Source organism: Typopeltis vanoorti, chromosome 17 (assembly GCF_054136105.1).
Source record: "Typopeltis vanoorti isolate ZY-2024b chromosome 17, IOZ_Tvanoo_1.0, whole genome shotgun sequence".
In the NCBI taxonomy this organism is placed as follows: Eukaryota; Metazoa; Arthropoda; class Arachnida; order Uropygi; family Thelyphonidae; genus Typopeltis; species Typopeltis vanoorti.
This window is the reverse complement of record NC_143565.1, coordinates 51,237,559-51,262,579: the sequence shown is the minus strand read 5'-3', so window position 1 is coordinate 51,262,579 and position 25,021 is coordinate 51,237,559. Positions and strand designations below refer to the sequence as shown.

Here is a 25,021-nt window from a genome sequence, read left to right as displayed (position 1 = left end):
GAAATAAGAAAAGTCTCATTGACTATGTTATTGTTGATAGTGATGTTTTCTCCCTAGTGCAGGACACCAGAGTATACAGAGGATTTGAAATTGGAAGTGATCACTATTTGGTCTTGAGCAGGATAAAATTGAATTTCACATTGAAAAGAATAACATGTAAGAAAGTTTTAAAGCGAATAAAAGTTGAGCAGCTCTCAGATCTGAACTGTAGACTAAAATACAGAAAGATTATTGAAAAGAAAATGAAAGAGTTTGAGAACAGGAATCAAATCTTGGAAATTCAGTGGCAAACTCTGAAGAAAACATTGATTAATTCTGCCAGAGAGGCATGTGGTGAGGTTGTGTGCAAGGATAAAAAAATCAGAACTCCCTGGTGGACACAGGAAGTTAAAGAGGCAGTGAAGGAAAAGAAGAAAGCATATCCAAAGATCCTGGCAAATAAGTCAGCTTTTACTCTTACAGAATACAGAGACAAATGTAAGAAAGCTAAACAGTGTGTAAAACTAGCTAAACAAAAGTCATTGGAGGAATTTGGCAAGATTATAGAAAATAAATATCAAGAAGATGGCAAAATATTCTGGAGGTTGTTGAAGAAGCTTAGGAATGGAGGAAAGAGTGCTGTAAAAGGAGTTAGAGATGATAAAGGTGACATGAAAACAGGAGAAAAAGATATCCTTGAAGTATGGAGTAATTACTTTGAAAAACTGCTAAATGAAACAAGCAGTGATGACAGCACAGTGATAAAAAACACTGACCAGGCATGCAGTCAGGAATACATATCCATACTTGAAGTAGAAAAAGCCATCAAAGGCTTGAAATGTGGAAAGGCAGCAGGAGTAGATGATATTCGACCAGAAATGCTGAAGTATGGTGGTATAAAAGTCTTACAGTAGCTGCACTGCATAGTTCAGAAAGCCTGGACAGAGGGACGAATTCCCGATGATTGGAGTAGAGCTCTCATAGTACCCATATATAAAAAGGGAAATAAAACTGAATATGAGAATTACAGAGGTATTTCCCTACTGAGTGGTCCTGGCAAGATTTATGCAAATATGCTTGAGAAACGGTTGAGAAGAGTTGTGGAAGAAAAGCTTGGTGAAGAACAAGCTGGATTCAGGCCAAATAGAGGCTGTCAGGATCAGATCTTCACTTTACGACAAATAGTCGAGAAAGCATGGAAATATAACAAAGATCTGTATTTAAGTTTTGTCGATTTGGAAAAGGCATATGACAAGGTGCCAAGAATAATGCTGCAGTTATATGGTGTCAATGGGGCATTATATCAAGCAATACTTAGTCTTTATTTGAGTTGTAAGTCAGCAGTTAGAATTGAAGGAAGTACAGGAAGATGGTTTAATGTTAAATCTGGTGTGAGACAAGGATGTACATTATTCCCTCTGTTATTCATTATCTATATGGATCACATTATGAAGGAAAGTGCTATTAAACCTGATAACAAAATTGGAGATGTTAATGTCAGCTCTTTGCTTTATGCGGATGATGTTATACTTCTAAATAAATCCGCTACAAGTCTGCAAGATTCTCTGACTAAATTGAATAGCTGTGGTATGAAGGTCAGCAATAAAAAAACAAAGACAATGAAAATAGGCAGAATCACTGAAAATGTCAACTGTGTTGTGAATGGAGAACCTGTGGAACAAGTAAAACATTTCAGCTACTTAGGCACGATTTTTACTGAAGATGGTAATTTAAATATAGAAATAGACAACAGAATCAGCAAAGCTGGTATGGTGGGAAGTCAATTGAATAAATTCATATGGAATAAGAGAGAAATTAGTAGGAACACTAAATTAGCTGTATACAAGACAGTGTTCAAACCAGTTTTAACTTATGGATCTGAGAGCTGGGTCAGAAGTAAAACACTTGACCAAAGACTAGAGACCGCAGATATGAGAGTCCTGAGAAAGATTAGAGGCATGAACAGATGGCATCAATGGCAATATCATATTAAAAATGAGGATATTAGAAAAGAACTTGATATTGTCAGCATCCAGGAATGCGTTAGCAGAGCTAATCTCAGGTGGTATGGTCACTTAAATAGAATGGGAGAGGAAAGATTAGCAAAACAAGTGTTCTCTGCCAAGTTGGCAGGAAAACGACCCAGAGGAAGACCAAGATATAGGTGGATTGATACGGTACAAAGTGCCTTAGACGATAGAAATATAAGATCTGATAATGTTGGAGTCTTGACAAGTAACAGACTGATTTGGAGGAAAATTGTAGATAGGAAGTTAATAATGATGTAATTTTTTCATGTAGTACTGTCATATCCTGTACACCCCTTGAGGGTGCATGGCAGGAATTTGATGATGATGATGAAAAAAAGTTACTTTTCTGATAATTATAAGTTATAAAGAAAGCTCAAATTTAACTCCAAACTCATGGCAAGAAATAAGTAGTCAAATGTTGGTATCTTTTAATCAATCCATAAATCCAAGTTCACCTTTTTCTTGTGCCTATCCCCGATCCCGAACCATGACATGTACGACCAATCAGACCCTTACACTCAAGTCATTTTAGATGGGTTGACTATTTCTCCATTATTCATATAGCTGTTCTTACCACATGTTTCTGAACTGGTTTATGTCCATTTGCAAGATGATAACTTTGCCAACTTTGCATCCTCACTTCACTAATGAAAACTGAATCCATGTCTTTTCCAACCAAAGGAGGATGACATCACATTGTTTTTCTGACTGCTCTTGTTTTTAGCTTTAATATGAATTAAATACAAATAATACAAGTATTTGGATAGGTCAAAAAGAAAAAACTGTTATTCTTTTCCACAACTTAACCACATATAGGTAAAACAAGTTAGGAAGTGTGTGTGTTAAGTACATGCAGACTCAATCAGCATTAAAATATTACTTAATGACAGGTACTTAAAAAACAAAAGGCAAGACCAGTGTGGGATTATGTTCACAGGTAGTTAACATCCAGAGAGTGATTATACTTCTAGTGTAGTAAAAAATGTATTCTAACATACATGTAAAGAAGTAGTTATTACTACTTCTTTACATGTATGTTAGAATACATTTAGAATACCCCCCCCCCCCGAGTTATGGGCTGTTAAGCCAGTAAGACAAAAAACGTGCCATAAAAACGTTTCAAATTTCAGCTTATCTTTTTATATATAGAGAGTAGATATATATATATATATATATATATATATATAAAAGCAGAATTTAGTGTTGTGAAATGCAAGCATAATAACTACCGTTATTGACAATTAGCAATGCTACAATAACAAAAAGAAGTTAAAAATTTTCTCATTTGAGAAATCAAAAGCTACAGTTTACAAAATGTTACTGGTAAGCATTTTATCATAAAATATCAGGATTGATTTAGCAAATTTTGATACCAATATAAAATGATGCAAGTCATCTCCACAAGGTATTTAAGACTTTTCTATTAAATGAAGACAGCGTTTTCTCTCTGGTCAATTTATGCAATGAATTAATAAGAATATCACAGTATATTGATAAATCTGTTTTTTATATATATATATCTATTTTTTTTATTTCTGTTTCCAACCAAAAATTTCCCTACAAGAATCCTACATGGTAAACAGAAAGGCAAGAGAAGAAAGGAAGTCTATCTATGTATATATAAAAGCAAAATGATGTAAACTACATTAGAAAACTAGAAATTACATTTTCAAGACAATTTTTTAAAAAATGTAATTTCTAGTTTCATAATGTAGTTTACATCAGATTACAGAATAACTCCAGCAATTTCCAATGAATTACTCAACTCTGTGTATAGCTGTATAAAAATAAATTAGATAATTCTTCGCACTCTCACATGTACAAAACTTTTTATAATCAATAACAAATTTGCAAAAAAAATTACCAAGGTAACACAATAAAATAACTCTTTGCAAATCTGTAGCATGTTATTGTCTGGTTACAAATTAATAAAAATATTTCAACTGTACTTTAAATCCTATAAATATTTGGATTATGAATTTAAACATGTTTCATTAATCATTAGGGTATTAGTGATTTACACTTCTGCATATTATGCAGTATTAACTAGCAACGTTTCTTTACACATGAAAAGAATAAAAATAAGTCCAGAATATTGTTTTAAAAGAGCAATGAGTATGTAAAAATTATTGTACATGCATTAATAACTACTTCGATTGTCATCATTTGGTTTTTTGCTTTATTATTATATCTCCTGAATACTGTTATTCTGGTAATGGAATGGATGCAATACGAAAAGAATACATTCTATTCAAATGACAGGTTATTTAGTAAAATTAAGTCATTTCTCCCTTCACAGTCAAAATGTGCTAAGAAAATGCAAAGAGAAGCATATTCCTATTATAGCATTAATATTAGAGCCTAAAGCTGCCATATCAGCCAGGATGTAGAGGGAGAGGGATAACAGCTGAATATACAATTACTAACATTGAATGATATAATCACGTAATCACAAGAAAGATATTTATTTAACCAAATATTTCGGTCTGGAAATAGCAGACCATCGTCGGTGGTATTACAAGAACAGTTTAAAAAATATACAAGCTAGAATACTAACAATAGATCGTTGAAATTAGAACATGCCGCGTGATGTTATATCACTAAGTATGAAACGAAATATTTTGAAGTAGAAACATGATTGAATTTGCTATTAAAAAAAAAAAAAAAAAAAAAAAAAAAAAAAAAAAAAAAAAAAAAAAAAAATTAATGAGTAATCTTGATTAGGCTTTCCCAGATTTTTGATATAGATATGCAGTCATTACGATTCAGGTTGGGATGATGGAGCAAGGCCTCCACGCTTTCCTTGAACAAACGTTCGAACCTGTAACGGGATCTATGTAAGAGGCGCGTCTTGGACCAAAGGATGCTGTGGTCAGTTTCAATCCCGTGTTGAGCCAAACCAGACTTTTCAGGTTTATTGTGAAGAATGGATGATTGATGTTCTTGGATTCTTTTTTCAAGAGAACGTCCAGTCTGTCCAAAGTAAGAGAGATCACAGTTGCAAGGAATTTGATAAACTCCAGGAAGAGATAAAGTTGAGCGTTTGTCTTTAGGAGAAGGAAAATGAGAAGACAATTTGTTAATAGGAGAATACGTAGCTGTTAAATCATATTTCTTCAAAATTCTTGCGATAGGTTCTGAAATACCGGAGATATAAGGAATAGGTACTCGACGTATTGAATCTTTGTTGTTTTGTGGAGGATTATAAGATGTAAGAAGACGTTGAATACTTTTTTCAGAAAAGCCATTGAGTTTCATGTGTTGCTGGATAGTAGAAAGTTCTTTCTGTAGATAATCAAAAGTAGAACAATTAGTTTTGGCTCTTTTGATGAGACATTTTATAATTCCTGTTTTATGACATGGATGATGGGCTGATTCTTTCAGAATATAACGACCTGTGAATGTTGGTTTCCTGTATACTGTGGTTGTAAGAATATTTGAAGATGATCGGATGAGGAGAACGTCTAAAAAAGATAACTGGTTGTTTTCTTCTAATTCCATAGTAAACTTTATGCGATGATGTAAGGAATTAATACTGTTTAAAAAGGAAGATAAAGTGTTTTTACTGTGAGGCCAAATAGCAAATATGTCATCTATATATCTTATCCAAAAAGATGGTAGAGGGAAACTAGATGTGAAGAGGACTTTTTCTAAATGTTCTAAATAAAAGTTGGCTAAAGCTGGAGAAAGAGGACTTCCCATGGCTGTTCCTTCTACTTGGCTATAAAATTTGTTTTGACATATGAAATAACCAGAATGTATAACGAAATCGAATAGTTTTATAATATCTTGAGGAAAGATGTCAGCAAGTAGTTTTAAAGTTTCCTTAAGAGGTACATTGGTGTATAAAGATTCTATATCAAAACTAACCATAAGATCTGTAGGTTGTAATGAGACATCTTTTAATTTTTCTAAGAAATCTGAGGAGTTTTTTAAAAAAGAACTCGAGTTGCCAATGTAAGATTTCAGTAATTTAGCTAGATATTTGGCTATACGGTAAGTAGGAGAATCAATGCAATCTACTATTGGACGAAGAGGATAGTCAATCTTATGGATTTTTGGAAGGCCATAAAATCTAGGAGGTCTTGCAAAATGAGTTTTAAGTCTTTCAATTAAGTATTCAACGTCTTCTTACATCTTATAATCCTCCACAAAACAACAAAGATTCAATACGTCGAGTACCTATTCCTTATATCTCCGGTATTTCAGAACCTATCGCAAGAATTTTGAAGAAATATGATTTAACAGCTACGTATTCTCCTATTAACAAATTGTCTTCTCATTTTCCTTCTCCTAAAGACAAACGCTCAACTTTATCTCTTCCTGGAGTTTATCAAATTCCTTGCAACTGTGATCTCTCTTACTTTGGACAGACTGGACGTTCTCTTGAAAAAAGAATCCAAGAACATCAATCATCCATTCTTCACAATAAACCTGAAAAGTCTGGTTTGGCTCAACACGGGATTGAAACTGACCACAGCATCCTTTGGTCCAAGACGCGCCTCTTACATAGATCCCGTTACAGGTTCGAACGTTTGTTCAAGGAAAGCGTGGAGGCCTTGCTCCATCATCCCAACCTGAATCGTAATGACTGCATATCTATATCAAAAATCTGGGAAAGCCTAATCAAGATTACTCATTAATTTTTTTTTTTTTTTTTTTTTTTTTTTTTTTTAATAGCAAATTCAATCATGTTTCTACTTCAAAATATTTCGTTTCATACTTAGTGATATAACATCACGCGGCATGTTCTAATTTCAACGATCTATTGTTAGTATTCTAGCTTGTATATTTTTTAAACTGTTCTTGTAATACCACCGACGATGGTCTGCTATTTCCAGACCGAAATATTTGGTTAAATAAATATCTTTCTTGTGATTACGTGATTATATCATTCAGTCTTATGTCGCAAGTATCCTTAAAACAACAAATTACTAACATTCAGATACTATTAATAATACCCAAATATTTTATAATAACATGGTAAAAAGCCTGGTTGTTAGAAGTGCATTGCAATTAAGTGGGCATTTACTATCTAAGTATCGCATAACTACACATGCCAATGAATACTATTCACTGATTCTTAATATTTAAAATTTCAAAAGGATTTTACTTATTCATATAAGGCATTTTATAGGCATACAAAGATTTAATTTCCAATATACATTTTTGAATTTATCATGTATAAAAGGAAATGCGACTCAAATAGTTTGCTTGCTGATTTACACACATTCATATGCAAATCAGGCTAAAATAATCTGATTTTAAAAATGGAAAATATTAGTAATTTCGTGTTAGTATAAAAAAAAAAAAAAAAAAAAAAAAAAAAAAAAACTATCTTAGAAAACGCACAAATAAATTTAATTTTTAAACTACTTCACTTAATCACTTAAACAGGTTCTATATTATTGAGATAACCATTTCTCATGATAGGATATGTATGCTATATTTTAGTATAATCTGGCTAAGATAACAGAATAAATTTATTAGTTATATATTTTAAGCATAATAATTCATAAAGGAAAAACAAAATTAAATAATCTGAAACATCAGTCAGTTCAAATTACCTCAGAGTTAATGACAGAAAGCATAAAACTTAAGACAATAATAACATATAAGAGAGATTTATGCTATCATCTAATCTGATGATTTTGTTCAGTACTAATAATGTTAACTTTAAATGAGGATATCTACTTCTACTTCAACAAAGGTTTTTCAGAAAGTGCTTTGCTATATCTCACAATTCCAAAACTGGCAGGATCTGAAGATACGACAGATGTTTTCTATGTAGCTTAGAAAACATTAAAACGCCTCCCTCAGCAGCTGAATATTTTTATATAAGCAATTCACTATTTCAAGGATAAAGTATTATACTAAACTAGGTCTATCATCAGACAATTGACTTTAAAAAAAAAAAGGGGAAGGGGCAAGCTACACATTTACAAAAGCAATAATCACCTAGATAAACAGATAAGGATATAGCAAACTACTGTAAAAAGAAAAGGAACTGTGGCTACATATGATTTGCCTAGAATCATGTCACTTCCTACTAGTATTTACCATTGTACAATCAAAGTGCAGAGTAAATTTTATGAAATGTAAAAACTCTCTTTTTTTGAAGCTAGCCAGTTTATTCCTGATAGTACTTCCTAATCACTTCTCTAGTGATTTTAAATGAGGTGGCCATTCTACATCTATCTAAAGAGCAACCATGCAGACCTGACAAAAGTTTTGTCAATCGTGTGAAGATTTCTATTAAATTATGGTAAACCAGCCCAAAACAATAACAGAATTAAGAAATGCTGTAAAAGAATGTAGGAGAAGAGGTCAATAGTGCATGGACATCTATTAAGCTACAGACTGTGAGAGGATTGCATGAATGCATATTAAAGAAATGTATGTAGTGGCTATTTTGAATGATAATATCCCAAAGGAGTGAAAACAGGGTAACATATCCAATGCACACAGGTGATGTCCAAATGGAGTCTATGAATTACAAGCCGGATGTATTTCTGAAATGGTATGCTACAATGTGAAATGATAATGTGAAAATAATAAGGAGAAAGGCAATGATGATGATAATAGTGTATGAGCAGTACAGAAAGTTATAAAAATGATTAAGCATAATAAGAAAGGCAAAATGAGATAGGAACCAGTTCTAATTTCATTGTGTGGAAACCAAAAGGAAGACTGTTTATGGAAGAATGACTATGATGAATACTGAGAATACTTAGGACAGTAACTGCAGCAGAAGTAGTAGAATTATAGAATAATCATTTTGTCAGCACATAAAAAAATCATACACACACACACACACACACATATATATATATAACATATAATATTATGATAATGTGCTAACTGATATTTTCTGGAGGAACCAGAAAAAGAACATAAAAGGAAGGTAAGACACAAGTGCTAAACTAGTACAAATTTTCAACATAGGGTGAGAGGATTGCGTTAATACATAATAAACAAATGTACGTAGTGGCTATTTTGAATGGCAATGAATTATAAGCCAGATGCATTTATGAAATGGTAATTGGAGAGACAACAATATCAAATTTAAATTTTATGGTATACACCAGAATCCCTTGACTTCAAGAATTCTATTGTATACTATATATAGCACTTTTGAGAATATCTAATGATGATGCCAACTTTTTTATTTTAATTTTGTGCTGACAATAATGGAGAACTGCATTTAAGAATTGAATCAATAGTATTTGTTTACACATACATTTCTTTAGAATAGAGAGAAATCAGAATTACAGATATCATCAATATCTGAAGTCAGCAGATTTGAACTTATGATTTCTATTTCACATTAGCTTTCATATATTACTGCATATATGTGCAACAGGAATGTGAGGAAAACATTTCAGCAATGGTTCTATTAAGTTCCTGAGTAATGATAATAAATGAACAGGAAAGACTTCATTATCATTTCAAATAATGTCAAGATAATTTAATATTACTTGAAATTATTTACTGATATTCAGTAATAGCTGACAAAATGATACATAAATATATCCCCTTTGCCATCTAGCTTTATTACAAAAAGTGGTCTAGTATATAAAAATAACAACAGTTATATAGAAAAATAATACCATACTATTTATTTTGTAGCTTTCTATATAATTGAACTCACTGGATTTTTCAGCATTTTCTATTTATAGAGAAATTTCAGTGTTTGCACTATACAAATTCCACACACACAGGTATCCCTTGATTAATGTGATTCATTAATCTCTTGATGTTACTACGTACATCAAAATCGTGTTAATCAAATATAATAATCAATGGTAAAAATTACAAAAATTTCTTTTTTCGTTTGAACAGTTTTAGTTTTTTTGCCTATCAGCATAAATTCTACGATAACAAGCAAAACGACTCTCTAGACCTCGGCAAAGAAGCATTCTTTGATTAACATCTGGATCCATATCCATTACTTGCTGCTTAAGCGATTCGAAACTGCGAAATATTCCATCCAGTTCTTTGATTGTTATCTCCTTTGGAACCTCATCTTCACATTCCATTTGTTCGTTGTCTTTATATGCACGTTGTTGTTCAATTTCAAGAAGATCATTGTCACTGAAATCTTTTGAATTTGAATCCAATAATTCTTTAACATCTTCTGCATCAACACCATCAAAACCAAGATCTTCACTAATTGAAACAATTTCTTCAACCACGTTGTTCACAGGATTTTGAAAACCACCTAAGTTATTAACGCATTCTGGCAAAAGGTTTTTCAAAACAGCTCTCATGCAGCTAGAAGACACTTGCTCCCACAAGTCATGAATGTTTTCAACTGCGTGTTTAATGTTAAAATTTTTCCAAATTCTTGGAGCATAATCGCATTTTCTTCCATTGTTGTTTCTACTGCCTTTGAGAATGTCTTTTTAAAAAAATAGGCTTTGAAAGTTGCAATGACGTCTATGTCCATGGGTTTTAGCAATGATATCGTATTTGGTGGAAAAAATAAAAATTCCACATTCTCACACAGATCATTAAGAGAATTTGGATGACCAGGTGCATTACCAAAAAGCAAAAGAGCTTTGAAAGCCAAGTTATTTCTCTTGCAATAAGCTTCAACTGCTGGACAAAAATAAGAGTTAAACCAATCTTCGAATAGGTTTTGGGTAATCCAAGCCTTCTGATTTGCCCACCAAATTACAGGCAAAGAGTTCTTGTTACATCCTTTTAAAGTCCTTCAGTTGAAATTAGAGCATGAAGTCATGCTCATGACTTTCTTTCTCTAGGCTAGGAAACACTCCTCGAGTCTTGAATATTTTTGCTTGGTAAATTTAATGTTTTAATTTTTTTTCCTATCAATTTTAAGATGCAAATTTTAATTAAAACTCTTGCCGCGTATATAAAGGGATTGTCGCAATTAATTTTGCTGAGTAAATCAAATCTCGCGTTAAGCAAGGGATACCTGTATGTATGTGTGTGTGTGTGTATTAAATCTTTCTGAAAATGGAAACAATTATTTTTCTGGCTTAAATTTTTTCAGAGGTACCTCAGATTTTGGCTGGTCAATGTAATAAAGTAAAATACAATAAAAATCTTCACATTTTTATTTAAGATTAAATTTGTACACAATACCCAAATTATATTCCCAATGAGCTAGCAATCATATCAAAATAATCACTAAGGTTCCTCTTTCAATATTAACAAGAACATTTAAAAAAAGTTCTAAAAATGCAATACATTACTTACTGGCAGCACTTAAAGATGCAATTTTAAATATGAATTAACTGGTATAATTTTTATTCTGTAAATCAATATTCAAAATTATTTTTCTTTCTTTCTTCTCTCATAATTAAACAAAAAGCTGATTTTGTTTTGTTTAATTTCATTTTTGGTTCTTCTGAAGCACTAGAGAATAACTTTTGATTATCACATGGTATATTCTGGTAATTGGACCACATTTTTTTAAAAAATTTTTTAATAAGCTATATAAAACACAATGAATTAATAAAAGACGCAACAAGTTTCGTAAGTCGTTTGACTTACATCTTCAGGGGTAAAAGGTAATTGAAAGTTAAAACAACAAAAGAGAGATTAACAGTTCATACTATACAGTTGTAGCCGTCTGACTATTCATAAAATTAAAAATCAGAATGCAGATTCAAAGCAGTGCTGGGTATAAAGAATGCTGGATGATGCCACATTCTGTTGTTCACGTTCATAATGTCCAAGGTCTGACTGAGGTATATTTTTTATTAAAGCTGACCAAACTTGGTGAAGAATTAATCCTTGATTTTATTGCATTGTGTTGGTATTTTAAGCATGTTTGCAGCTTCTTTAAATTTCCTTATGTAACAGTTTTTTTCTATGTATGACATGTTTGTATTCTGCCATAGTACATTGTGGTCGGTGCAAGTGGTATGAAAAGCTAGACCTGATTTTTGTTCTCTTCTGTTTTGTACATCCTTTTGGTGTTCGTTCATGCGAATTTCCCCAGATCTTCCTGTCTGTCCTACGTAGCAGATGCCGCAAGAACAATAAATGTTGTAATCACCCGGTTTTTTTTAAAGGATGATGAGGAGGGTTCGGGGGATGTAGAAATCTCAAAATTTTTTCCAGTGGCAAAAAGGCTACTTTGATGTTATATTTGTTAAGTAATTTAGCCATCTTGTCTGTAACATTTTTGATATATGGAAGCGTGATAGCATTTTTGAAATCTTGTTTCTGAAAATAGGTATAATAAAAATCCTAAGGGACAGAGCGTATAACATTTCCGGCACAGAAAAACAGAGAAACGAAGAATTAGAATATCTAACACAGATCTTTCAAAAGAATGGTTATGAAACCAAGACTATCAAAAAAATCCTCTATACAGCTCCTACAAGCATCTCTCAGAAACAAGATTTCTAAAATGCTATCACGCTTCCATATATCAAAAACGTTACAGACAAGATGGCTAAATTACTTAACAAATATAACATCAAAGTAGCCTCTGATGTTATATTTGTGTTTCCACATTTATTGTCCTTGCGGCACCTGCTACGTAGGACAGAAAGGAAGATCTTGGGAAATTCGCATGAACGAACACCAAAAGGATGTACAAAACAGAAGAGAACAATAATCTGGTCTAGCTTTCCATACCACTTCCTCTGGCCACAATGTACTATGGCAGAATACAAACATGTTGTACATAGAAAAAAAAACTGTTACATAAGGAAATTTAAAGAAGCTGCAAACATGCTTAAAATACCAACACAATGCAATAAAATCAAGGATTAATTCTTCACCAAGCTTGGTCAGCTTTAATAAAAAAATATACCTCGGACATTATGAATGTGAACAACAGAACGTGGCATCATCCAGCATTCTTTAAACCCAGCACTGCTTTGAATCTGCATTCTGATTTTTAATTTTATGAATAGTCAGACGGCTATAACTGTATAGTATGAACTGTTAATCTCTCTTTTGTTGTTTTAACTTTCAGTTACCTTTTACCCCTGAAGATGTAAGTCAAATGACTTACGAAACTTGTTGGGTCTTTTATTAATTCATTGTGTTTATATAGCTTATTAGCTTATTAAAAAAAAAAAAAATGTGGTCCAATTACCAGAATATACCATGTGAACTTCTAAACCACAGAAATCTCCACTTACAACTTTTGATTATCTTTCAAAAAAGATTCAAAAACCTTTCTCTAAAATTCAGAAATTTAAATTAGCTTTCCCTTCTCCCCAAGATTAATAATATGAGCTGTCAACATATCCAAAGTAATTTTTTACTTTTATTATTGAAATTTACTTTGCATATATTAATTAATAAGTTCAGCTAATAAATCATGAAATCACTTATCCAATACACAAATCAATCTTCATTAGTCATATTAAATTATTATTATATAGTATTTTAAAAATCATTCCTCCAATTATTGGGAAGAAATTTAAACAAAAAATTGCCTACTACCTCATGACCAGAGCCTCTATAGCTCAGTCGGTATAGAAGAAGCCCTCTGGTCAGAAAGATCTAGGCTCGATTCCTGTCCATGATGTGAAGAATCTTAATCTGGTCTCTCTTGACTAATGGTGAGTCAGTGAGTCTCATAAGGAGGTAGAGGGTTTTTTCCACCTGGAAACTGGAGTTTTTCATCCCTCAGAAGAGGCAAACTGGCCCCACGAACACACATCTACAGATATAAGTCACCGTGCAGGCATCCAAAACCAAAAGCCTGCACAGTGAAGTGTGGGTCTGCTTGTAAGCGTAAATCAGGACCTCATGACCAACTTTGAGAGTTAAGATTTTATTAGTGCAATAAATCAAAGATCTTTTTTTAAATTTATAGTGATCTCTTATGACTGCAGTGAACCTGCAATCATAAGAGATCGGATCATAAGAGTAATAAGAAATCAGATTGTGTCCAATGCTAAGAATTTTGCTACTTTAAGTCCAAAATTTAAAATTATCTTCAAAAAAATGAAATAAGTAATACAACAGGAGCAAAAATATTTTATAAAAATAGATGATTATAGTTCATAAATGGAAGGCAGAAAAGTTCTTTTCACTATTTCAAAAGTGCTGCGTCAATAATATGAACCCCACACATAATATAATATACTAACTTCATCAAAAAATATTCTTGAAAACACCTTATAAAATGTTATAAAAAAAAAAAAAATACATAAAAGTGAAAAAAAAAAAAATTAACTTCTGTAAATGCACTTATATATATATATATATATATGTACGTATGTATGTATGTATACATATAAAAACTGCTTTGAAGAAATCAAATATATATCACAAAATGCTACATAAAAAAATTAAGCAGATGTTTTCTGTTCTTCATACAGTCTAAAAAAAATGCAGTTATGAAAAATTTCTGCTTAACTATGACCATCCCCCTGTCAGTTTGTGAAAAAGTTCTTCATTAAGAACCTGATTCTGGTCTTTCGAACGCATGGAAAGGAAAATATATCCACCAATAAATTCATGAACTACTTTACAATCTGCACTCAGGCAGCTAAAATCAACATTTTCTTCTTCAAACTGCACTATCATTCGCCTGACTTCCCAATTCACATTCCAAGATTTCATTGTGTTAAAACGCCATGTTTTGATGTGATCACCAGTACTGCTATCCATTCTCATGAGTCTATTAAAAGCCACGCCAAGCAGTTCCTGAAAGAGAGAGAAATTACCAAATAATAATGTCTTAATGATAACAGTAGTAAAAAACTACAAATAAGAATATTCTTTCATTCTGGAGATGTATAATATATACAGTACTGAAAAAAAATTGATGTGATAATACCAGGTTTTTTTTTTTAAACAGACTTTCAGAAAATTTTCTATATTTCCAGAACCATATATTTGAAAATAAACAACAAACTGTTTAAACTGTTGACGTCATTTCTGAATTTTAAATTAATCATTTATGCATTAACAAAGCATGGGAACCTCAACCACATATCATAACAATCTTAGCAATCAGTAATTTATCTTATAATCTTGAGAAATAAGATTACAATGTACACAAAGAATTCTTTCAAATACTAAGATATACTGGAACTCAATTCAGATGGAATGGAATAAAGTGATAGAACCCCCATGGAATTTCCAATAATCAGTACTGATGAGTTCATTAACACTCCTTACAAGGAAGGTGCCTATATATTTTTAAACAAACAGTAGATATGGCCAGATACCTCTCAAAATTAGGAAAACGTAATATTTTTTTTTGATACAGGTGTTACAGAGAACCTGGAACACTTGCCCAATTTTTCCCAAGCACTAATTAACTCTGTAGTGGAAGACCTAATGGGTGAAGGAAGAACAGTGTTCTAAGATAATACCTTAGTTTATTCACCACACTTAAGTCTCATTATAACCTGTTAAAGAAAGTGCCAGAGAGGAAACAATCGTATTAGGTCATGGAATTATTCCTGGAGCAAACAAGACCAAACAATCAAATCCCGAGGCAATGAATTATTTTGTTTTCTTCCAAAACAGCTGAGCAGGCATAAAGTTTTACAGTACTATACATTATCATAAGAGATTTGTATTATCCTGTTTATCCTTCAAATCAACTCAGTCCGACGTAATTGTTTGTATGTGGAAGAGGAAGAAGAGAACAAAAGGACTCTAAGATTAGCCCCGATTGCTACTCCTATTCCAATCCCTCCAAATTACTGAATTTTATATCTCACCAAACACTTCTTAAGATTGCAGTGGTAGGATAGCAAAGATATCTAAAGTCATTTGCTTTCAGATAAGGAATTATTTGACCTTTTTGAACTAATGAAAAGGAGGTGCTTCTCATTATTTATCCTCTTTGCACTCTAAGATAACATCTGTATGGAGAGTTAATTGAAATTTGCTCTGACCATCCTTTTTTTTTTTTTTTTTTTTTTAATTGAACCTCCCTGTTTCAATAACAGGGAGAGGTTCAAGAACACAACATAGCAAATAATAATCATGTCCATACTGAACAACGATCACTACCACTGAAATGCAAGCACTTCTACATAACATGACTCATTACTGTGAATTAAGTGATACTTTTAAGAATGGGACCCTAACAAACATAAGTATTTGACCTCTTTTGAACAAAATATATTAAGATATTGAATAAGGGCAAAATTATTTACACCCTTTGCCTGCATACAACCTTGATATGACTACCCTGTACTACTGGGCACAGATTTGGTGTCCTGTGTTTGGAAGGGATAAAGAAGTTGCACCCTTTCCACTTTCTCTGTCCACTCCGAATCCCCCATTTGCCTACCCATCCTGTGTTCCTCTCATTCTCTTCACTCATTCACAAACTTGCCTACCTTACTTTTCTGGTCTTTCACATACAACTTGCATCCTCAGGTCTTACATTCATTTCAGCCATTATCTCTTGCAGCAACAGTTTCTGCAATGACCCACACCAAATCCTTTCAAATATAGCCCATCTCTTTTATACAGCTATATGGCTCTCAAATTCATCCCACACATTCACAAAACAAACTCCTTTCTCAACTATGAAGGAAAATAGGGTATTACCATATGCTGACGATATGGTAGGCACGTTGAGGGATAATGATTCCACATACTTTTTTTTTTTTTTTTTTTTTTTTGGTATTTTAGAAAAATTTAGCAAGATCACAGTAGATTAACTGCTAATGCAAACAAGACAAAATTAAGTTTTTGGAAAGTGGGATCTTGGAGGCATTCCTTTTGCATTAGTCCCTGAGAGAGAACCCTAAACTATACTTGGAATTCCCTTCTCCACTTAACCAATATCGAGTTCAAGAACTTATATACAAAAACATTAAAACCTTAGAAGACCGGAAAATTGGGCCACTTTCTGTTTTTTTCTAAAGCCATAGTACATAAAACCATGATCTTCACTGCTCAGTTGTACATTACTACAGACATTACAGAAGCTGAAGAAAAGCAATTATATAGTAAACCTGTGCAATCTTTTTAGTCCTGCTGATACCAAGAAGTTAAAAAGGTATTTCCTCAACTATCAAAGAAGCATGGAGACTTTTGGCTAAAAGCAATACGGCTTCAAAAATCCATAAAATGTTTTGGTTTTTCATCTTTCTCTATTTAGAATAAATGATTATAAAGGTCCAAAGGCTGAAATTATTCCTGAATACTACAACATTCTGACATTGACATTCTTTCCATTAATAAATGTAAAATTTGATATAAAAAATCATTAACCTCTTTTGCCACTCCTTTACTTTTTCTCCTCAATAGAGGTCGAAACCAGCCTGGGTAGTGGCCCTTCCCACAGTTGGGTATCAACAATAACACACTGTTTCATCACTTACTGAAGTTCCAAGGATACCCTAACATGAGGGATCTTGCTTGGAGAATTGCATGTGATTGACTTCCAGTAAATGCCATCAAATGGAGAATACTTTAATATTGGAGATCCATCCAATCTGTGATATCTGTTACCAACTGGAAACAGTAGAACATGCATCCTACAGCTGTCCTCTTGCCCAGTGAATCTGAACTGATTATGTAATGTGTGTTGGGCATTCCATTACTTAAAAAGGTTCGTTTTTTGCAGGCAACCCCCTCCCCCCATTTTTCAAATGTTTTAAGACTAAGTTGTTTTCTTTGTCTTAAGAGAAACGTATTTAATTTTTATTGATTATTTCTTTTTTGTTATTTTTTATATTTTAATGGAAAAAATCACACAATTGGTGTGGGTTCACAAATTTTGCTTCCTGCGTATTTCGGCGTTTAATGAATATTAGTAAATATATGCTTATTCATATAAGTTTCATTTCAAAGCAGAAATCTAAGCATTGCAGTTTCAAATATTTCACCTGATATTGGTGTAGCAGTATTGAAACACATCCATCACATTAAATTGTTATTAACTTTCATGTTTTTAATTCTTTCTTAATTACTAATCGTTTTTACGTTTTATGTGCTTGTATGGCAAATGTACAATAACAATATATCTATCTATATAAAAATATGAGATAATATGCCATGTCAAATGTGTATGTGAGATGCTAAAAATGTAATATTTGCATTTGATTTTTGCAATATTCGCTGTGTATGTTTTGTATTGAATATAAATACAATAAATATTATAATAATATATGTCTATATTACGATTATTTTTCGAGGGGGCAATGAAATATTTTAATTTTTCCAAAGGGGGCCCTGGCATCCAGTAGTTTGGGAAGCACTGGTCTAAGGCACTTTGTACTGTATCAATCCACCTATATCTTGGTTTTCCTCTGGGTCATTTTCCTGCCAACCTGGCAGAGAATACTTGTTTGCTAATCTTTCCTCGCAAATTCTGTTTAAGTGACCATACCACCTGAGATTAGCTTTGATAACACATTCCTGGGTGCTGACAATGTATAGTTCTTTTATAATATCCTCATTTATATTATGATATTACCATTTATGTCATCTGTTCATGCCTAAAATCTTTCTCAGAACTCTCATATCTGTGGTCTATAGTCTATGGTCAAGTGTGTTACATCTGACCCAGCTCTCAGATCCATAAGTTAAAACTGGTTTGAACACTGTCTTGTATACGACTAATTTCTCTCTTATTCCATATTATTTTATTCAATTGACTTCCTACCATACCAGCTTTGTTGATTCTGTTGTATATTTCCATATTTAATTTACCATCTTCAGTAAAAATCGTGCTGAAGTAGCTGAAATGTTTTACTTGTTCCACAGGTTCCCCGTTGACATTTTCAACAATTCTATCTATTTTCATTGTCTTTGTTTTTTTAATGTTGACCTTCATACCATATCTATTACAACAGTTATTCAATTTAGTCAGAGAATCTTGCAAACTTGTAGCAGATTTATTTAAAAGTATAACATCATCTGCATAAAGCAAAGAGCTGACATTAACATCTCCAATTCTGATATCATGTTTAATACCACTTTCCTTCATAATATGATACATATAGATAATGAATAACAGAGGGGATAATGTACATCCTTGTCTCACACCAGATTTAACATTAAACCATCTTCCTGTACTTCCTTCAATTCTAACTGCTGACTTACAAATCAAGCAATACTTAGTCTTTATTTGAGTTGTAAGTCAGCAGTTAGAATTGTGCAGATAGAAGCTATTCAATACGCTACAGTTATATAATGCCCCATTGACACCATATAACTGTAGCGTATTGAATAGCTTCTATCTGCACCTTGTCGTATACTGTTTCCAGATCGACAAAACTCAAATATAGATCTTTGTTATATTCCCATGATTTCTCAACTATTTGTCGTAAAGTGAAGATCTGATCCTGACAGCCTCTATTTGGCTTATCCAGCTTGTTCTTCACCAAGCTTTTCTTTCACAGTTTTTCTCAACCGTTTCTCAAGCATACTTGCATAAATCTTACCAGGAACATTCAGTAGGGAAATACCTCTGTAATTCTCACATTCAGTTTTATTTCCCTTTTTATATATGGGTACTAGGACAGCTCTACTCCAATCATCAGGAATTCGTCCCTCTTTCCAGGACCTCTGAACTATGCAGTGCAGCCACTGTAAGACTTTTATACCACCATACTTCAGCATTTCTGGTTGAATATCATCTACTCCTGCTGCCTTTCCACATTTCAAGCCTTTGATAGCTTTTTCTACTTCAAGTATGGATATGTATTCCTAACTGTATGTCTGTTGAGTGTTTTTTTACCACAGTGCTATCGCTGCTTGTTTCATTAACAATTTTTCTCAAACTCTTTTATTTATTTTTTCAATAATCTTTGTGTATTTTAGTCTACAGTTCACATCTGAGAGCTGCTCAACTTTTATTCGCTTTAAAACTTTCTTACATGTTATTCTTTTCAATATGAAATTCAATTTTATCTTGCTCAAGACTAAATAGTGATCACTTCCAATTTCCAAGCCTCTGTACACTCTGGTGTCCTGCAACAGGAAAAAAACATCACTATCAACAATAACATAGTCAATGAGACTTTTCTTATTCCTTGCCTCTTCTCTCCATGTGAATTTGTGCACATTGTGTTAGTAATAAACAGTCATTTAGCAGAAATCCAACAAGTATTTGCCATTATTATTAGCTTTGCTCTTTTCTCCAAATTTTCCCAAAATATTTTTGTATATCTGACAATCATTTCCTACTATTCAGATCCCCAACGAGGACCAACTTTTCCTTTTTCATTGTGTCAGTTGCTTTCTCTAGAGCCTCAAAAAATTCCCCCACTTCTACCTTAGTAGAACCTTTTGTGGGACCATAGGCACAAATAAGTCTCATTGATACGAAATTTTTGTCTAGGTAGTGTAAGACACAATATTTACCAGGGGGAGATGAAATTCTATTTTTACTATTAGAGGTTTTTTTAAATGGTTCCATCCTCTTGGTTCAATGTGATCTTATGGTCAATTGGAAGCATGACTGGAAAGCAATCCCAGTCATGCTTGTCAATACCAAGTGGTTAACCACTTGGTATCAGTTGTTTAGCTGCAAAAAAAAAATGATAGCCAAAGGATATCATTTTTTTTTTCAACTGGTGAAAAAAAAAAATGATATCCTTTGGCTATATGATGATATAAAAGAGCTGACCCTTTTTTCTCCTATCTGCATTTTCTTTCTCCTAATATTAACAAGCTCTCTTGCACCCCTATATTTTCTAACTACTCTAGGCCTATGATGAACACTCCTTTACTTTTTCATCTCAATAAAGGTCAAACTATTGATCAATTTTATTAATTAACTGAACCAACTAGTTTTGCCACACTTATCTGTTGGCTTCTTCAGGGCAATTAGAGATGTAATTAGAGCCACATGAGCATGGAATATTATAGACTCCAGCATATTTGTAGAAAGGATGGTTGTCTTTTGGAGATCTTAGTAGTTTACGATAAATATGCTGGAGTCTATAATATTCCATGCTCATGTGGCTCTAATTACATCGGACAGACTTCGAGAAGCCTCGAAATCAGGCAAAAGGAGCACATAGGCTATGTCAAAAACAACAGACAGGACATTTCTGGCCTATCGTCTCATTTCTCCACAACTAACCATGTCATCGAGTGGGACAAAGCTGTTCCCCTTACTTAGAGGAAGATTACCATTCAAGAATGTTCAAAGAAGCAGCCACAGTCGCCCGTTCTACTGTGAACCTTAACAGAAATCAAGGCCTAATACTCCCAGAGATATGGAAAACCCTAATCAGAACCTTAAAAACGGAAGAAATGAACTTTAATACCTACAGAAAGTTCCTCAGCAACAGCTAGCTGATCTTGTACACGCGATACGTGTTTCACTCACGTTCGATACTATTTATTTGTAATTATTCTAGTCAGTTTTTATTCTTGTCGGTTTGCAGTTACGCATAATTGTGAGAGTGTTTAAAGGTCAAACTAGTCTGAGTAGTGGACCTTCCCATAATGCATAGCATTATACACACTCGAAAGGATGTGTGCTTTGCACTATGGGATAATAAGACAACTCATACGAAGTCATTAGTTTCTATATACAAGTAGTCCAGTCGTGAAGATACTTCACATGCAAACTTTATTCACTTACACTTGGATAAAGGATTAAAACAAGAATATAACTTCTTGGCATCTTTAATTTATAGTATAACCAAGTGAAAATCTTTCATCATCTACTTCATATTGTTATATCTTTTCTTTCTCTTAAGTGTATATTTATTTATTTTATGTTTTATTATCTTAATTACTATCTTGTTATACACTTGTGTTAATGTGTTAGATCACTTGTGGAAATCCTACAAACAAAGAGAATACCTTAGGCTAGGGCCAATTCTCTTTGGTTGCAATTCTAGAGTTAGCTCATTTTCAGAATTAAGAAAAATTTATTTTTTGAAGCAGCAGCATCTTAATTCCTATACAAGAGAAATCTCCTTGTCAGAGAGTTAACACGCAGACGGTCACACAATCTAGGAATTTAGTAATCAACAAGCCCTTAAATTACTTTCCTCAATTAGCAGTCATACCCCCCCCCCCCCGCTTGAATTTTTTTTATACAGGTTCTAATTTAAGCAAGAGGTGCATTGGTTTGAGAAATCAGGCAATTTACTTAGGTAAAGAAAACAAGAATGTTTATTCATTCTAAGGTATTGTATATAGTAATCAGTTATTCTAAACATAAGAATTTTGTTCCTGCAGGTAACACCAATCTATCAGACAAGATCCAATTAAAGCGTTACACTAAAAGACATCAGCAAATCAAACTGTCCTATTCTCGTTCACTTATCACAGATATGCAAGTGAATAACTACTCAATATCCAAAGATTAGATTATAACACACTGAAAATGATTCAAGGACAAGTTACAATATACTTCTAGAATTACAACAATTTACCACAGGTTACAGTACTAGAGTCCTGTCATATATTAGCAAGTCCATTAACTTATTACATTAACTCTTCCTAGCTCTGCTCACAGTTCAATGGACAAATAAAAGGTTTTACGTTACTGACCAAGTGGACTAAGCAGGAATTTCCTCTCGATCAATCTTTGCTGACTCCTCTCAGCTAGTTTCCTCGATCTGCTACCTGTTGTCCTCCGATTTTGCCAACTAGTGATTATGTTCACGAATCACTCCTGTGCCGATGATTGCAATACTACTCTGACAGATGGGTGCACTGTGGTTCTGCATAAAGCTGTGGTCTTCACTGGCTGTTTAGCTGTGCTGCTGCTATGCCTGGACCAGACCGCTACCTGACTGCGTGGCCGTTGTTGACCACCGTTCTTCCCATCTGCACGAACGACTTCTACCGGAACCCGAAACCAAGGGGAGAGAGGCACAAACCAAGAAAAAAGGTCCGAGCTTGCCAAATATTTTATATCCTTCGTGGCTGCTCTCCCTACTACATCACTGATTGCTGGCAGTACTAAGCCTTTTGCACTCTGTGCTATCTTCTCTCCGATATGTCGCCCACGTGGGTACCTTGCAGACACCTCGGACTTCGCATCACGACTGCCTGGGGTTATGTTTATAAGCTGATTAAGCTAATGTGAACTTTGCTCTAACTTTCTTGTTCCAATGTAATCTTTACAAAGACTTTTATGATTCTTGTCTGTTATTTACAGGACAGTTTACAATATAACAACATAAAAAATTTCATTAAGAAAGTATTATTACATTATTTACAAAAATCACTTACACCTATGTACAAGCATTTCTTTTGAGGAATTTTGCATCTTAGTTAAATCTCGAATGAAATGACTAATAATACATTAAACCATTCATTCCAGAATTAACAATACGCTACTTGTGCCTTGTTTAATTTTGAATTTAAACAGATGCCACTTCACCAATAGTCTAATTATGCTGAATTAGACTATTCAGCATAAGTGATGGCTGAATAGGACAGCATCCCAGCCACCATAATATATGAAATACCGTGAGTAGACATATTACTAACTATTATACTAATGGAATTAACTCGCGTAAATTATTCTTTTTTCGTAGATTTTTCACCTAAGTATCACAGGCATCATCAGTACAGGTACAAGGCTAATTAAACAATAACTGTTATACTCACAAAGCACCACCTAAGCAGTTAAGGTTAAATTGCCTAAATTTATATAATTATTAAATAATAATTATTTAATTATTCAATTATAATAATTAAAAAAAAAATATATTTTTTAAAATTAAATATATATGTGTATACAATTCTATGTTAGGAAAGATTTGCTGCATTATAAAGTATTATCTCCCACAAGGGGGAAAGACGTAGACCATCAGATCTGTTTAGGTTAGTGGAGTGAAGTAATGTTTCACGTTTTTTTAGTATAGCCGTTCGATTAGGAACCGACTTTTGTCTTGTTCCACTTAACTCTATGTCTGGTGTCGATAGCATGTTCTGCAATTCCAGGCTGTTCGGTTCAAGGTACTGGATTTAAAAAAAAAAAAAAATATTATAATTGAATAATTAAATCCTTTCTTTTAGGCTTGCACGGTGATCCGAATGCATTTTTGGAAATTATGGAGACAACTACCGTGCTTGAATAAAACTTTAGTTTAATATTACTAAAATTTTACAATTCGACGTTTCGACCTTTATGGAGCGTACAAATATACACAAGAAACAAGCTATACTACAATCATACTGGTTCGTTAAAGACACTGACTAACTGCTACCACAATTGTTGGCCTGATCTCTGGTGAATAAATAATTATTATTTAATAATTAAATAACTCAATTTAAATAATTTAAAAAAACAAAAAAAAATAATTAAATAAATTTAGAAAATTTAACCTTAACTACTTAGGTGGCACTTTGTGAATATAGCAGTTAGTTTAATTAGCCTTGTATCTGTACTGATGATGATACTCAGGCAAATCTACGAAAATAATAAAGAATAATTTATGCGAGTTAATTGCGTTATCATAATAGTTAGTAATATGATTATGTTGTACTATCATAATGTTTAATTAGTTTCAGATAATACAGAATACAATTTCGTGATCTTAAGGCCAAAATTGTCAGCCCATCCTCATTTGCTTGGCATATAATGTTTTATAATATAATATAAATGTTTTCCTAATGGTGTGATACATTAAAAGCATTGGACATCAGGTTAGAAGCATCAGCCAGTTCTCTACATCATTTTTATAAGCTATGTAGAAGTCCATTTCAAGCTTCAACTCTTAATCCAATTTTAGTATGGAATTATTTTAATAAAGAAAGAAGAATAACCAGCATATAAAAGTATCTTTCAATCAATACAAACTGCAAAAAACTTTAATGTATGATACTCGTGCAATATCTTTAAGAGTAATCTTTAGTTATATGGATTTTAATTTTGAACTGAGACATCAAAAGTCTCTTAAATTAAAAAAAAAAAGTGGCGGGAGGGGAGGGAATAGGAATACAAGAGAAAAATATGTAATGCTAGATTGGTGTGAGACAAATGTTACAAAGCAGAAATGTTAATCAGTAAAAAAATTGTAATACAAAAAAGAAAATCCTAGCATACACTAACTTCATGTGAATCAAAATTAAAAAAATACAGTTTTAAAAATTGTAAAAGTTCAAAACTAAAC

At 32.8% G+C, this 25,021-nt stretch overlaps 1 protein-coding gene across 1 annotated transcript in view; it reads right to left on the bottom strand.

Annotated features, from left to right (window-relative positions):
* Nucleotides 1–14,234: 14,234 nt before the first annotated feature.
* Nucleotides 14,235–25,021, bottom strand: part of LOC150097385 (unc-112-related protein-like) — a 242,219-nt gene continuing 231,432 nt past the window's right edge. Inside the window, exon 13 of the mRNA XM_090407312.1 lies at nt 14,235–14,657. Coding sequence (XP_090263438.1) covers nt 14,367–14,657 — 291 coding nt within the window. The 3' untranslated portion in view covers nt 14,235–14,366. The remainder of the gene's footprint in view (nt 14,658–25,021) is intronic.